This window comes from Agelaius phoeniceus, chromosome 1 (assembly GCF_051311805.1).
Source record: "Agelaius phoeniceus isolate bAgePho1 chromosome 1, bAgePho1.hap1, whole genome shotgun sequence".
In the NCBI taxonomy this organism is placed as follows: domain Eukaryota; kingdom Metazoa; phylum Chordata; class Aves; order Passeriformes; family Icteridae; genus Agelaius; species Agelaius phoeniceus.
The window spans coordinates 29238686-29254549 of record NC_135265.1 but is presented as its reverse complement, the minus strand read 5'-3'; the positions used below and the strand labels follow the sequence as shown (position 1 = coordinate 29254549).

Below are 15864 nucleotides of genomic sequence, written 5' to 3'. Positions count from 1 at the left end.
ATATTAAGAAAGTATAAGAAGAAAAATGAAGGCTTTGGATAGTATCAGATTTTCTGCTGGAAACAGAATAATCCAGATCATAAATCCTATTTGCTTTTAATATATTTTTTCCCTCATCACAGTACTTCTTTCAGTTAATTACCTTCATTGAAAGCCCAAAGAAGTGAACAGAAAAGACTCCCATTGAAACTTTGGAATAGTCTCGTAGATACGATTTTTAGCATGAAATTTTACCTTCATTAAGGGTTGAGGGGTTTAAAATACACAGAGTAATGTGGTTTCCTTTCTTTGTTTTTTTCAGTGTGATGATATACTCTAACATTTTATCTCAATCCTTACTTCACTGAACAATGTACCTTTTGGAAACATCGATGTTAACAGCCAATTTATAAAATACACACATTATACAGCTAGAAAAGAAATGTTTCTTTTTCTTGTCCTTTTGGTCATGGCACCATGTATTTATGCAGGAGAATACAAATGATTTCATGCAAAACACCCTAGTTGACTGTGGATAATATTTCATTACCTTGCTTGGTTGCTTCTCAAGGCAGACTGCCTATTACTCCTTAGGTATCTGTTTGTACCTGAAATTCTACACAAAACTTTTCTTACTCCTTGAAGTCAAGTAAACTAATTTTTATTTAAATAGTTTTTGAAGTTTAATGCCAAAGTACTGTTTAGTCAGAAAGAAGTGTGAAACAAACAACATATAACTGAGTGCAAACAAGCATGACAAATTTGGAAGGCTAGGTGGATAGTTAATGTTTTTTTCTGCCTTTTTGCATTGCATCTCTGTACTAATTAAGACGCTGATCCAATGCAAAATCTCATCATAATAATGCATGCATGTAAAGACTGAATTAGAGTTGTACACATTGTCTGGAGCACTGACTTTTTCTTTACAGATTTTAAGTATCTGTTGAAAAAATAAAAAGCATAAATTTCTGCACTGTAAACATCTCATTCTTTGTGTGTCAAGTAATCAAAATGAAGGAATATCTTCTATTTTCTCATATAATGAAATTATTTCTTTCGTCTTCATGTAACCATGGATATAATTATTCTATTTCAGAATAATTTTGGTTAGGATATTGTAGAATTGTGAGACAGCAGGGCCCAGTTGTGTCCAACTTAAAGCTGTAATTCTCCTTAGGAATAATAATTTTCCCTGTTCTGTTCTCCACATCTTTTATTGTCAGCTTGTCTTCTGACAGTTCTCATTGGTCAATATGACTGCTTTCAAAGTGCTGACAAGCCAAAATCTGAATTTTTTTCAACTTTTGCAGATCTAAGTGACCAGCTTATGGAAGTGGTGGGTCTGGAAGGAGCCATGGAGATGGGACAGATATACACAGGTCTGAAAAGTGCTGGAAGACGGCTTGCCCAGTGCTCATCTGTTGTCATTAGGTATCAGCAGCTTTAATTTACACTGTGGTGTTGGAGTGAAACTGAAGAGTTTTATGTATTGACTTTCTTTTGTAGTTTAACAGTCATAATTATAATTATTATTTCTTGTGAAAGTATCATTTTTGTATATGGAATTAATCTATTCCATCTACATTCCATGCCCATACATCTTCCTTTCTTTAAATGTGTCAAAAAACTAAAAAGAGGTTGTTTCCATTCAATCTTCACATGTTGTATTCAAGTGCCGTTTTGTCCAATGAAGAAGTATTGTCAAGCATTTGGAGCAGAAGGAATAAGGCATGAACATCTTGGGGCTTATTGTTGACATATACTCCATGCAATTTCAAGCCAAAAGTAATTTAGCATTACTTTGTCACATTTTTAACCCATTTATAATGCATACCACACCAGGGAATAGAAGTGTGTAATTAGTAATTGTAAAGCACTTTTTGATCTGTGGAAGTCAAAGTGCTCTGTTTTTAATTTATTTGTTATTTACTGAATTCTGACAAGCCCTGTTATTAAATCTGTTGGTGTGTGTGAGCCGATGATGGTGGAATACTCTAATTTCATTGTGTTTTATCATTTCTAAGATAAGAACATTCACAATAGAGTAAACTTGAATTAGAACACAAGGAAAAAGTAATTATTCTATCTTTTGGATTAAATAAGGACTGAAAAGGAATTGACCATCTCTTTTTCAGTCAAGAATTCCTCAGTAAGAATTTTCCAAAATTTATTAAACCCATAAGCTCTGCACTTATGAGCCTAAAACAGAAGAGCAACAATAAAAAAATAAGTAGGAACCCTTCCTGAACTATAAACTGAGAGCTCATTAAAAATTCTTCCTTCATTTATGGCCATAGGTGATAAGGGATAATTCCATGAAATGTTAGTTTGTTTTCAAAAAAACATCCAAACCAGAATTTCCATTGACCAACATGAGTCACTAATTTTTCCATTATTAGATTTATCCCCTCCATGCTATTGCTAATAGTTATTATACAAAAATACAGGGTTGGAAAAGACCATAAATGTAGTATTTTTTTTTTCTGTTCTCATTTTGCTACACTTTTCTTAATGTGACACCCAGAACTGGAGAGGGAATACTGTCTGTATCTTTCTGTTGAAATCAGTGCCCCTTTGCTAACAATTTAAATTTATAACATGGCATGTTAAAGACTCTGAATATAGTGCAAACTTCATTCTCTGTGAGTGTTCTGTCTAACTCAGACACAGTGATTGTAGTAAGTGGTGATGATAGACCTGAAATTTATTTCTCATTTCCTTTATAGTAGAATAATATATATACTATATATTATTATTGTTATTGTGTCATTCACTCATTATTTCACAAATTACAGACTCTTCTTCCATGAAAGAGTAGTCTATTACTAGCAAGATGCATTAATATTTGCCATGTTTTTGCTTTGTATGTTGAAAATCAGACTAAGCTTTTTAAGTTGATTATGTTACATTTGTAAGCATATTGAGTCATACTGGAAATTCCGAAGGAGTTTAGGGTGAATCAGGGTTACATCTGTATGCCATCACATATGTGCCTTTTTCATAAATACATTTATCAATTTTTCTAGTTTCTTTTTCTTATATTATGAAATTTGTACCTTTAGGACCAGCAAGTCTCTGCCTATGCAGATAGATGGAGAACCTTGGATGCAAACTCCTTGCACGGTAACTACAACTGATTTTTTCTTTCTCTTCTTTTCAATGGTAGAAATATTTCTCTTATGTTTAGAAGACAACTGTTTTCATCAGTATTAACTCAGTTTTCTTAAATAACATCTTCACCAACTGTTTTTATATACTTTAGTACTCCCTGCATTTTCAATTTGTCAGTCTGAATTCAAACACAGGTTAGAGTGGAATAAAAAGACATCTATTTCAGAAGTTTGGAAAATACTTGAAGAGTGCAGTTTCAGTATTCCTTTACCCAATATGGCAATTTATTTATGATGGTGTATCAGATTTTGGCTCTCTATTGCTGAGGAAAATTCAATCTTTGTTTTGATGCTAAAATGTAGAGAGTAACTAATGTTAGTCTTAAAAATTTAGAAAGCTTTTCTATTGTGTTTTTGAGAGTTCATATCAAGAAAGTTTTAAATAAAGCTGAAGTCTTAACTGTTCTGCTTCAATTATACAATAGGACAAATATTTTTTTAAGTCCTTACAGTTTAAGGGGTAAATAAAGGAAATTAATTAGTTTCTTGTTTCAGTACCCACACATTGGAAGTGAGGGCATACAAACATCAATTTGCATAGGTTAGGATGGCCTAGGCTAGGATAAGAACTTTCTCAGAAAAGGTTCTTTGAGTGACTCTTTAGAGACAATGCAAGAAAAGGTGTATCTGTAAGAACTCTCCGTTTTCATCTCTCTCCAATAAATTATAGAGCCTAACCAGGCCTTCAGAGAGGAGGCTGATGAAATCAAAGTTCTTTATTGTCCTGTGTAATCATATTAATCTGTTTTCTTATTAAGTTCTACTAATTTTGGTTACCTAAAGAGGACCTGTACTTTTAAGTAGATGAATTGCTTGCAGTAGATGAATAGCCTTGCAGCTTGTAAATATGACAAAATAGTACTGTAACAAGGAAGAAATCCCACTACAAATGGGAGCAATTTTCAAGAAAAGGGTACTGAATTCCTTTCATGAGCTTTATGTCTCTGGTAGAAGTAAAAGTTACGCAAAAAATAAAAGTGATAATGTTCAGGAAGGTGCTAATAGGTGTGCAACTGACATTATATGGGTTAGGATGGCAGAAGAGGGTTGTGGTAGTTCATGCGTACCAGATACACCATAGAGTACAGCTGAACAGTGGGAAGGATGCTGAGTTCTCATTCTCTAGGGAAGTGCTCAGATTCTGCAATGTGAGGAGAACCATAGAAACACATACTGAAACACATACTGTGTGAAGGCAGAACAGTGGGGGTTTTATGAGATTTGTTGCGGAAAACCTTTTGGAGTTAAGAGATATCATTATCTTTACCTCTTCTACAATGATGGCTCAGTGCAGAGCAATAGTACTGAACCCAGCAGTTACTTGTTCAGGAAAAAGACATGGAATTTTTCAGTTGCCAGATTACACAAGAGAACTTATGGAAGGTTGCTGGCAATAACATGTGCTAATTTTTTTTCTGTCCTGATGCTTGGTCTGTGCAGAATCCCTGTTATCTGATTGATAATGCTAGCAGAAGCTACCTGTGCAATTGAGAACAAACCTGGGAAGAAAGACAATTCTTACATTTCAATTACTGCCCTGAGGAAACAGTAAATTACTATTGACAATTACTGCTGTCCAGTTTTAAATGGGATAGAAATGGCATGTACTCTTCTGAGGAACCTATTCTTTTTGCTTTACCATTGTTTTAAAAATATACTTGGTGCTGTGTAAGAAAACCATGCTGTTGAATGTACTTGTTTAGTCTTTGAGGAAAAAATACATGAACTATATGCTATACCAATGCACTTCCATGAATTAGATATAGAAATATTAATTTTTGTTATTTTATTCATTTTTGTGTTTTGGGTTTTTTTTGTGCTGAGGAGCTTCAGTATTTAGTGTAATAGCTCCTTGCATCTTTGTATGATGTACCACACGCTGTTTCCTACATCCTACAAAGTAAAAAACATATATGGTCCAACCTCTTTCCTCCCCACTAAGTCTAACTACAGTAGAGTTTTTTCTTTCAGTTCTCTGCAAAGTAGCTAGGAATTCTTCCTTAGATAATAGGAAGATAATATCCACCTATGTCCTTAGACATAGGTAGATATTAGGTTTTCTCTCAACCAAAGATCAAGATTTGACATCTGAGTTTGTGCTTCACAGTGATCTTTGTTTGGAAGCCAAAAGCGTACTCGATCATGGAAATACCAGGGTGATATCTGTGATGTGTATCCAAACCAGAGTCTATACCAAACCTCCAGAAAATAAAAATAATTCTTTAGGCTTAGTCAGCTATGTAATCAGTCATTTGAGCCAGCAAGGGCTCAAATTTCAGAAAACTAATAAGGAGGCCAATATAAAAATCATTAGGTTTGTCTTTTTTTAGAGAAAAAACTGTCATTTTCTCCCAAAATGAAATCAAATGTATAGTGACACATTTTTAAATGAAAAAAAAAAATCATCATGGCCAGATAAAGAACTCTCTATAAAGTTCCCTAGACACTTGTGATAATTTGGCTTTCCTTTCCTTTTGCCTCTTAGGAAGTTTCTTTCTCTAGTCATTATAAGAAATTGAGGCCTGTATATAAAGATGCTGCCGTTCCTGCATTGTGCAGACACATGGGGAGACATTCCCAGGCTACCTCTTTTCTCATTAGGATGCTGAGGCAAGGCACTTATTAGTTTACTGGCTATGTTGTTTGAAGGAAAAAAGCTGTGTTTGGATATACCATCTCACTAGTTTTAGGAGAGAGAAGTCTGCACCTTGTTAGGTTGCACACATCAGTGAGACACAGCAGCTGAGCCTCAGGTTTTTGATTCTTTTGTGTTCCAGCCAGAAAGCTATTGTTAGAAAAAAAAACACAAAAAAAACCAAACAGCAAAAAACAAAACCTGCTATCTTTCCCCCTTCAACTGTCTTTTATGAAGTTGAAATAACACACTTTATTTTGGTATCTTAGGAATTTTAGTAGTGTTAAGGACTGACCTATAAATATTACAGAGACTAAGTGAGAAAGAAGTTCATAGAATCAGCATGTATTGAAACAACTCTTACCCGGCTTGCAAGTTCTTAAGCTCAAAAGTACTTTTCTACATTGTTTCAGGTTTTGATATAAATGAGAGTATTTTCCAAATGATTTTTCAAGAAATTAAGTTCAACCTTATCAAAATTCTCCTGCTTTTCTATTATGCCCATTTAGGAAAACAAGTTTGGCCTCAAATCCCTATTATGTGTAGGATACAGCCTGCACATGCAGGCTTGGAAGTTTACTTCCCGTTGAAGGAACCAACAGGCTTCTCTTTGTGGCTTCTCCTTTCTGACTGGGAAAAAACTTTCACACAAACAGCATGAGTTGCTGACACTGTCCTTTCTCATGCATATGGAGGCCATGCTCCTCCAAAATGATGCTGTGAGCTCTGAGAAAATATTGTGGAATGTGGTAGATAATGCAGTGGTTCTCCAGAAGCTGTGATCTGTGATTTTTCCTTTCTGTGGTCAATTTTAGGAGTAAACAAATAGTTGTGTGTTTCTTTTAAATCTTTTATGATACATTGCTTATGCACCTATCATCCATACAGGAGAGCAGGTACACACTCATGTAGGTTCTGTGCATTCTTAGAAGTGTGAGTGGCTTGGTGCAAAAATCTGTCATCCAGAATTATTTAGTATGTTGAACACATGCAGAATGCAGTGTCTAACAATGTCAGTCTGCTCTGGTATTACAAGATGAAGCATCTGAGCATCAAATTGTATTGTTTTCACTGTTTTTTTTATAGAAGACTCTTTGGGAGAAGGAAAGATGATAATGTTAATATTATGTTAAACATCTTGTCTGATTAGCTGAGGAAGAAATTCTATCAGAGCTCTCCCAGACAAATATAGCAACATGAAAGATATCTATGGTTTCACCTGATCTCCAAACAGGTCATTAATAGTAATGAAACTTCAAAGACTCTCAAGTTAATTCAATAAACTTCTAGCTTTAGCCATCAGGGTTTTTTTAAGAAAAGTAATCTTTCAATTTAGCTACATAAATTATTAGCAATGTTTTGAAAAAATCTATAACAATGTTCCATCCTAATTAGAAATAACTGCAATTTATGTTCTTTCATCTATTCCTGACTTGCTTGGCATGATATCTGAAAGAGTGTCAAGCTTCTAGAAACACTAGATTAAAAGTAGAAGAAAGAAATGTCTATAGAAGATTCAAGAATATTGCTTAAATAAAGAAACAAAAATAAAAACCCATAGTCAGAGCTCACCTAATGGATTGCCAGAAACACAGTTTCACAGGTATCTGAGACACAGTATTTTCAGAATTGTTTCCTGATTGTTTACTGATACTTTGACTAAGTAATGGAATAATGTTACACAAAATTAGTATTTCAAAACACTCTCATTTGAATGTACCTTAAAAATAAGTTTTGAATGAGTGATTTCTCTCTAGTTTTTCCTTTAGTCCCAGGAGAGGTGATGAGCCAGGGCACAGGGATCCTACTCTCCTGTAGTTAAATACAGAAACAAGAACTTAAACCAAACCAAGCTTTTGTTAATAATCACTGTGTGCCAGAGCTAGGTGAGAAAACTAAAAGAGAGTTACAGATTTGCTTTTATATAGATCCATTGTCTCCAATACCTCACACATCACATGAAGCAGCTGCAGCTGTATTCTAGACTCTGTAAAGTATCTTTTTTCCATGTCTCTGGTTGTACCAGTATTTTCTTATCAGTCCTTTATAATGAGAGAATTTGACCTCCTGCATCTGCCACTTTAGAGCAAACAGGAGCTGGGTCCTAGATATGGTGGCTGATTTCAATAGAATGTTAGCCAATTGCTACCTAGTTAACCCAAAAATGGAAATCACTAGAGAAGATTTTTGATGATATATGAAAATGCTGCACTTTTTTTCCTCTTTGAGTAGCAGTGTGCATTCTGTTCCAAGGCCAGATTGATTTATTGAGTTTTTAACATTTTACTTTGCAGCTGGGCATTATTTTTTGTGGTCACAGGTACACTGCACTTTAATTATTTTTGTTTATGTATGCATATTTTTTTTCTTAATTTCACAACAGTAGTTTTTGTAATTGACAAAGCAATTTACTGCATGTGTGCTTTCTGCACCCCAGACAAATACTCTAGCATGTAGTGCACCTTTCTTTCCAGTTCAGATTGTTAAGAAAAGAATTAGTTGTGACTAATTGCCAATTAATTTGCAGTGGTTTTAGGGAGGAGGGGGAAAAACAATTGCACCTACTAATTAAAATTTAAAATATTCCAGAGTGTCATCTTTAGGTATCTGTGGAATACATAATTTCCATTTTAGTTCTGCACTGGATTTGTAACAACCCAGAGCTGACAGCTCTATTAATTTAAAACCTGAGTGATACCTATTAGTACAAAACATGAAAAAAATGCCATTAATCATTTATTTTAATTTTGCAGCTCTGTCATTTTCTCAGTATGTTTAAAAATTATGATGACACTGTAACGTTTTCCAATCTACCTGTGTGAAGGGGAAACGGATCACACTACTTAGGAGAGAGACTAGAGTATATTATTAGAGCTTAATTAATGCCAAACTGATTAGATTTGATTGCACCTTGCACAATAATATTGTTTAGAAATTTATTTAAGATGTGTTGCATAACGCTTTTAAAACAACTAGTCTAGATCTGAGAGATTTTGCCCGAAATGCCACATGATGCAAGTCACAGGTTAATTTTTCTCAGCAGTGCCTACATTCTATCACTCTGATTCATAACACGATTCCCCATACACTCTTGATCACCTAAGGAAGATAAAATTATTTGGCACTCCTGTGATATAGAGGAGTTGCATCTCTCCATTTCCTGTAAGAGGAGCAGCCTTTGGGTATCTAGACTATGAGAAAACCCACTTACCCTCAAAACAACCAACATCTAAACCCTGCTGAGAACATGTAAAATAGTGACCATAAACTAAAAGATCCAGTTGGATAAGGCTGGGTTTTTTTTCTGGAAGTTTTTTCCCCTCTGTCTTTAAAATACAGTAATATGTTCTTTAACCTTAATTGAAATATAAGCAGAGCTGATTAGCTCTTTCCAGTTTTCTGTTGTTAGCTAGTGCACTACTTAAGAACCTGCATTTATAGCACTATGTCTTCTGAAATAGTAAATAGTAAATGTTTAGGCATTCTTTGAAGCATAAAGTTAACCAGCATATACTGCAGAAAAAGGAACGTGAAAGTAAAACTGACTGACCTAAAAGATACTGTTATCATGCTAAAATTTTTTATGCTGACTGCATTTCATTTAGTGGATGTTTATGTGGCTTCAAGGCAATTTTGAAACTCTGACTGCTCCTAAAACAAATAAAGACCTGGTTTATGCATTTTGAAGTATTTTTAGTATCAAAAATTCAGGCTTATCACAAAATTTTCTATGACATATAGGGAGATATTATCATCTCTTCTTTTGAGAATTATGATCTTTCAATTTGACCTGGTGTTTATTGCCACGAATACAATCAATGGACATACTTTCTAATACTGGAAAGGTAATTTCGGCAAATGCAAGATTTTTCTGCTAGATAAATATTTACTATATATACCAACCCTCATGGGATAAAATCTTGGCTTCAGTTAGTGAATAAGAGGTTTGTCATTGGCTTCAACATTTTAAGTTTAGCCTAGAAGGTTGTGGAGCGGGCTTACAACAAAAATCCATGGTATCCTAGCAATTCAGGTGTCTACGGAATTACCCCCGAAATGGAATTCTATTATTTTCTGATTTTGTCTATTTTTAAATATAAATTTATGTCAAGTATGTAAAATAATTTCTTGTTTGTTTGGGAATTTTTGTTTGTTTGTTGGTATTTTTTGTTTGGGTCGGGTTTGGTTTTTTGTTGTGGTTTTTTGTTGTTGTTGTTTTTGGGGGGTTTTGTTGATGTTTGTTTGGGGGAAATTGTTGTTTTGAGGTTTTTTTTGGTTAGCTAGGATTTTTTGGGGTGGTTGTGTGTTTGCCTGGGTTTTTTGTTTTTCTTCCAGCAGCAGTTCAGGCACTCAATGTTTAAAATGTTCTTTATATTACCCTCAAGTTATTACATCTTTTCAATAAATTGAGTAAGTGATCTCAAAAATTGTTTTCCAGAATTGCGTAGTAATTTCTATAAGTATATATTATCAACTCCTAAAAATACATTAGTTAAGGATTTTAGCTTTCTGGATTTTTGTCTGTGCAATCTCTTTTCCTCATGTGCATGTGCATATGTAACTCACAGGTAAATCTAGGAAACACTAAAAATTTTAAAGAAGGGTCTTTTTTAAAACTTATATAATTTTGTTTCTGCTAAAAAAGACATGAAGATGATTGCTGAATGGAAGAGAAACTGAAAGGTAAATGTTAGTCTTTAGACCCTTCCCTGGACACACACACACAGAATCTCTATAGAGCTGTAAGTAGGAATTTTTAACTTAACAAAGTCTCTGTTGCTTCTAAGTAAAGATATCTCTCTCTTTCTTTCTTTTGCTCTCTTTTTGTCCTCCCACAGAGCAATTTCAATGTTAGGCCCTACTCTGACCTACAACACTATTTTTCTGTCTGAGATCCTCAGTGCTTATTCCCATCTTGAAGTGAGCACTGTCACTTGTCACCCAAACTCACAGCTCCAGCTCTGGCAGTGCTGCCAGTATGAGAACAGAAGCAGAAGTGAGAGACCAGGGCAGAATTGCAGTGCCTGAGAGTATTGAGAAAGACAAAATTAGCCTTCTTCAGGCAAAGTACTGCAATGGTTCAGAAACATACTGATCTTTTTTCATCAGCCAAAAATAAGATGTTTCAATTTATTTAATTTTTTAGGTAGGAAAGTGAGGAATTGATGTTTATCATTGTTAACCAATGCAATGTTAATAGACATTATCATGACTAAGTGAAAAAATATACTTTAAACTTACACTTTATTGTGATATTTTCAGAATGCGAAATATTTTACACCATTGGAATTGTGCTTATTCATAACAGCTGAAAATGTTTCTTGGAGAGAGTCATATAGGACTGATCCCCACGCATGGTAGTGGTTAATCATGTTCAGGCATGTTAGCTGATCTCAGCTGATAGGAAGTAACATACTGAAGAGGTTGTGGTCTCTGAAACAGATGGCTCAAGCCAAGAAAGAACATTACAAATGATAAACATTTACTCAGTATGTAATTGCATTCATCCTGAGGAGCGCTGAACAGCCCCTACCCGACATGCAATCTGTACGGGGTCTCAGGATTACCTCACCCCTTCCTACTAAAGCCATCTTTTGAGCTTTGCTCTTTTATTCACTTTAGGATGGAATTACTATGTTTTACCTCAGAAAGGAAACTTAAAGGCATTCCTACTGCCACATCATGGCCAAATCTTGCAATAAGCAAGATTTTACCCTTTATGACTTGAAAAATTCACTCACACCAGTTGTAGGTTACTTCATGTCATGATCCTCAGGATCAGGTTGATATCATCACTGCTCCTGATCCCCAAAATACGTCTTATGAAGCATGTGGAAGTTACAAAAATAGGCAATTTTCCAGGACCAGATCATCAGCTGGTACTGACATCAATGGAATAATGCCAGTTTACCCCAACTACAGATTTGGCTTCCAAGTGATGCCTGAAGCAGAATTTATTGTGAGAAAATATATTGGTGCCAGTCTTTGAAAGCCAGAGTTATTATCCTTGTGAAAGTAATCTACATTGCCAAGAACCCCCCATATGCTATATTCGATACTAATGAATAGCTTTGACAAAAAGAGGTCCCACATGAAATTTGAAGTTAATGAACTAAGGTGGCATGAAAATGAGCATTTGGAGAGTAAAGTAAAGGCTCTAATAGAGTTAAACCAAGACACAGAGTCTTTTGAGGTTTTTATGTTTCTGTCTTCTTACATTGTAAAGTAAATTTCCACCCCAAGAAATGTCCTGATCTATGTTTTAATGAGCCTCTCCACGTGACATACATTTTTTGTTTCATTTACTATTAGTGAATGACAAGTGAAGGATATTCATTTTAACTTGAAAATGTCAGGTATGCACTTTAAGAGATATATTTTTCCAGTTTTTAATGAGGTGGTGTTTCTTTTTGAAAGAGATACCCATCTCTGATGTGGGTACTATGCAGGTGACAACTGATATTTAATAAGTGATGGTTCTTGTATTAGTCGTAGTTCACTAAAGAAAATGTCTCGGATTGCTTTTGAAAAACTCCTAACGTCACTAGCCCAAAGGCAAGATGTGACCTTTTTATTACATAATGAGAATCATTTATTATCTTACAATGTATCTTAAAGTCACAGACAAAATGCCACTTTGATAATTGCTTTCAATTAGCTTTGAGCATAGCATACATTCATAAAATGTCTTCTCTAATTTAGACTTGAATTAGAGAAAATTGCAGACATAATCTACTTTAAGGTTGTCTCATTTAAGGTGATTCGTAGTTCTATATCAAAGAAATCAAAACGGGTGGCTTTAGAGCAGTATTACAAAGTGTTTTAAATAGTCTTTTCAATATTTGAGTCTTTTCTATTAACAATTAATTAACAAATTAGAATGCTAGTTCATCTTTTTGGACCTTTTCATGTGTATTAACTTTATACTTTTTTTCGCCATGGCTGTTTTGAAATTAAGTACTGTCCTGTGGTAAAAGAGTACAGCTTGATTAGATGTATAAATAAAGCATGTAAAGACATAGCTTATATCTTAATAATAGGCAACAGCTTGGTCTGTCAGCATGTATGTTCTTTCCAACTTTTAAATTCTTCCTCAACAGCAAGCAATAAATCCCACACTCAAAAAGTAAGATTGTATATTGGCATGTATTTTATTGCATGTGTTTATTAATTTTTTTTTGCAAATAATTTAAATTATTTGCAGAAAAACTATTACACATAGATTGATCTACTGCATATGGAACATTATTCATAAAAAAACCCAGGTATTTTCCTTTCAGCTTGGATTAAACAATGCAGGTCTGGAAGTTTATATATAAAGATAAATCGAGCATCTCAGATAGTTGGAACTGAACTAGCTCAAGGGATAACTCTGTTTTTCTTCTTTCTTCCTCAGATAAAAATTACTCACAAGAACCAAGCCCCCATGTTGATGGGACCGCCTCCAAAAACTGGTCTTTTCTCTTCTATCATCAAAAGAACAAGGAACCACAGCAAGGAATAAGCCTATGTAGTTTAGTTAATTAAAAAAAAACCAACAACAACAAAAAAAACCAATTAGCTTTGTTGGGCTTTGGAATATTTATGCTGGAAATCTTTCAAGAATTTTAGAATATCTTCTATTTGCAAAATCTTGGATTTTGGTTTAACTGTTCTGTAGCTGAGCTGATGTAAAACTATGCTACTAGAAAAAGATGTTGTCACAGTTTTGTAGGCATTTTGCATGATGAAAGCAGATGTTTACATACAGTGATACAGCATATTTTTTGTTGCATGCATTGCCATTTACTAATCTGTGGTCTAATTCTGCCATGGAATAGGGGAAGAGAATGTCATGGATAATTTGATTTTCTCTCTTTTCTGTTTCAGCTTTTTCTACTACAATAACCATATGCCATAAGTTCAATAATATCTCTTCAATCAAACATCTTTACCTGAATAGTCAATCTGACCTGTTTCAGAGTAGAATCATTGCAAGTCTCCTTAACCATTATTTTTAGTTTATCATTTCTTTCTACCCTGAGAATATTTTTATTCAACTAAGTATTAAAATCCTGTAAGTTATTCTGATAACTCCTATGTACATGTGTAACTGTACCTGCTGAAAACATCTAACAATATGCACAGTATAAATGATCATGATTGTTCTTGTGTAAGTTAGAGTAAGCTTTTGTTAAGAATAAAAGTTGATGAAAGTTTGAGCAAAAACTATGGGACTAAGATCATGCTGAGTGAAGAAAATAATAATTGCAAAACTAGCCATCAGTGTTTCTTGAAACCCTAGAATTATTTTCATGAGCAATACATCTCTGTAACATGGCAAACTTTAAATCATTCTCCACATAGACCAATAGCATAGTGCATATGCACACAAATAACCAAAGCTCATGCCTAATTAAAGTGCATTTCCCACCAAAGATTTAGTGAAGGATGCTTCAGAGAAATGGGTTAATGCATAATTAATCAAACTCACTGGAGTAGACTCACTTCTGAAAATTTACAGTTCTTTTGATTGCATTGTCAATGTCCAGACAAATGTTTGGGTAGGGAAAAACATTAAATTAATTTCAAGTAAATACTCCCTTTTCATTGTTTCATGAGTTGATTGACATAGTAACATATGCTAAATATTGAGACATCGATACGAACTCTAAATATTAGAAAATTAATCATATTTTCTTCTGTCATTATAATTTATAAATTTATGCTATCCGTAATTACTCATCCCCTAAGTTAATCTCTCAAGGAAATGATGACCTGTTGTCTATTACCCTTTTGTAGTTTGCTCTCTGAAATCCAGACATTTCTTGTCATAAATTTTGGTGAGGCAGTTGCTCAGGTTTTAACTTTCTTAGCTCTCTGAGAGACTTCCTAACAGCTTAGAAATCATAATACAGGGATTTGTCTGAGGTTTGCACAGCACTGTCTAATGTTGAAGGGAAGTCGAAGAATGGCAAATTTTTTCAGTCTTGCATATAAACAATCTCAAACAAAACTTTTTGTGCAGTCTTTACATTGTTCTTTGTTCAGAGTGAGCTGCTTCTCAGCTCTGCATGTCTTAAGTTCTCAGAGATTTCATAAAAAACAAGAAAAAAATAAAATTTTGCTTGAAATGCATGATTTCCCATTTTTATCCAGACTTTAAAATGTTAATTATTTATTAAATCTATTTTTCTATTGATTCATTCATCCATTTTAAAAATAATACTTCGTCATGCTGTAGTGCACGGTACTGTGCATGTATTTAAATAAAGTTACTATCATTTGTTCCTCAGTATAAGAATTCAACAGAGTCCTAATTTATATAATAGACATTAAAATAAAAGTCAGTATATAGTTGGTAAGGATTATGTCTTTGAAATATACAGTCTATGTTCTGTAAACATTAGGAGGTAAATGCCAATTAATGTTTTGTTCAGCATTAGGTAGAAAAATATGAAGGTGATTATTCGCTAAAATTAAGATCTTGTATTCACCATTCTTGGGTCCAGTGGTGTTGACATTTACAGTTACCATAGGAGTAAACTAGTATTTTTCCTGTGCATTGCAGACACACACACACACAGAAGCAGTTGATGCACTGAACTACAAACATGCATAAGTATAGAGCAAAGGTTATTTGCAAAATGAAGGAATTTGCTGATATAATATTACGTAAAGTGTATATTGGTTTTATGAAATTATGGTTACAGGTGATAAATATTTTCACATAACTTGACATAGGATTTTCTACCAATGCTCTCAACTTTTTGTGGCAAAAATGTGTTTAACAATAATATATAATGTGTTCTCTATGATTATCTCATGAACATTGTAACTCTGAAAACAAATAAAATTATACATAAGCTATTACTAAATAACGTATGCAATTTTAAATGCGTCAGTCTGTGATAGCAAGTTGGTGACAACATGCTTTTTTTATATAAAGAGGGATTGAGGAGTCCATGCCATCAGAATTATACAATTATATACAATTCTGAATAGACATATAAAAAGTAAATCAGATCTGCTGGTCAGTGTATATAAATTCTCGCTGTAACAAATTACAACAGAGCAGCCATTATACTGAATTAACGGTTT

At 33.9% G+C, this 15864-nt stretch overlaps 1 protein-coding gene across 6 annotated transcripts in view; it reads left to right on the top strand.

The window, feature by feature from the left end:
* Positions 1-15633, top strand: part of DGKB (diacylglycerol kinase beta) — a 378520-nt gene extending 362887 nt beyond the window's left edge. For all 6 annotated transcript variants that reach the window (XM_077175541.1, XM_054639423.2, XM_077175548.1 and 3 more), the window contains 3 exons: positions 1290-1410; positions 3042-3102; positions 13181-15633. In XM_077175541.1, the coding sequence (XP_077031656.1) occupies positions 1290-1410; positions 3042-3102; positions 13181-13288 (290 nt within the window). In that variant the 3' untranslated portion in view covers positions 13289-15633. The remainder of the gene's footprint in view (positions 1-1289; positions 1411-3041; positions 3103-13180) is intronic.
* Positions 15634-15864: the final 231 nt, after the last annotated feature.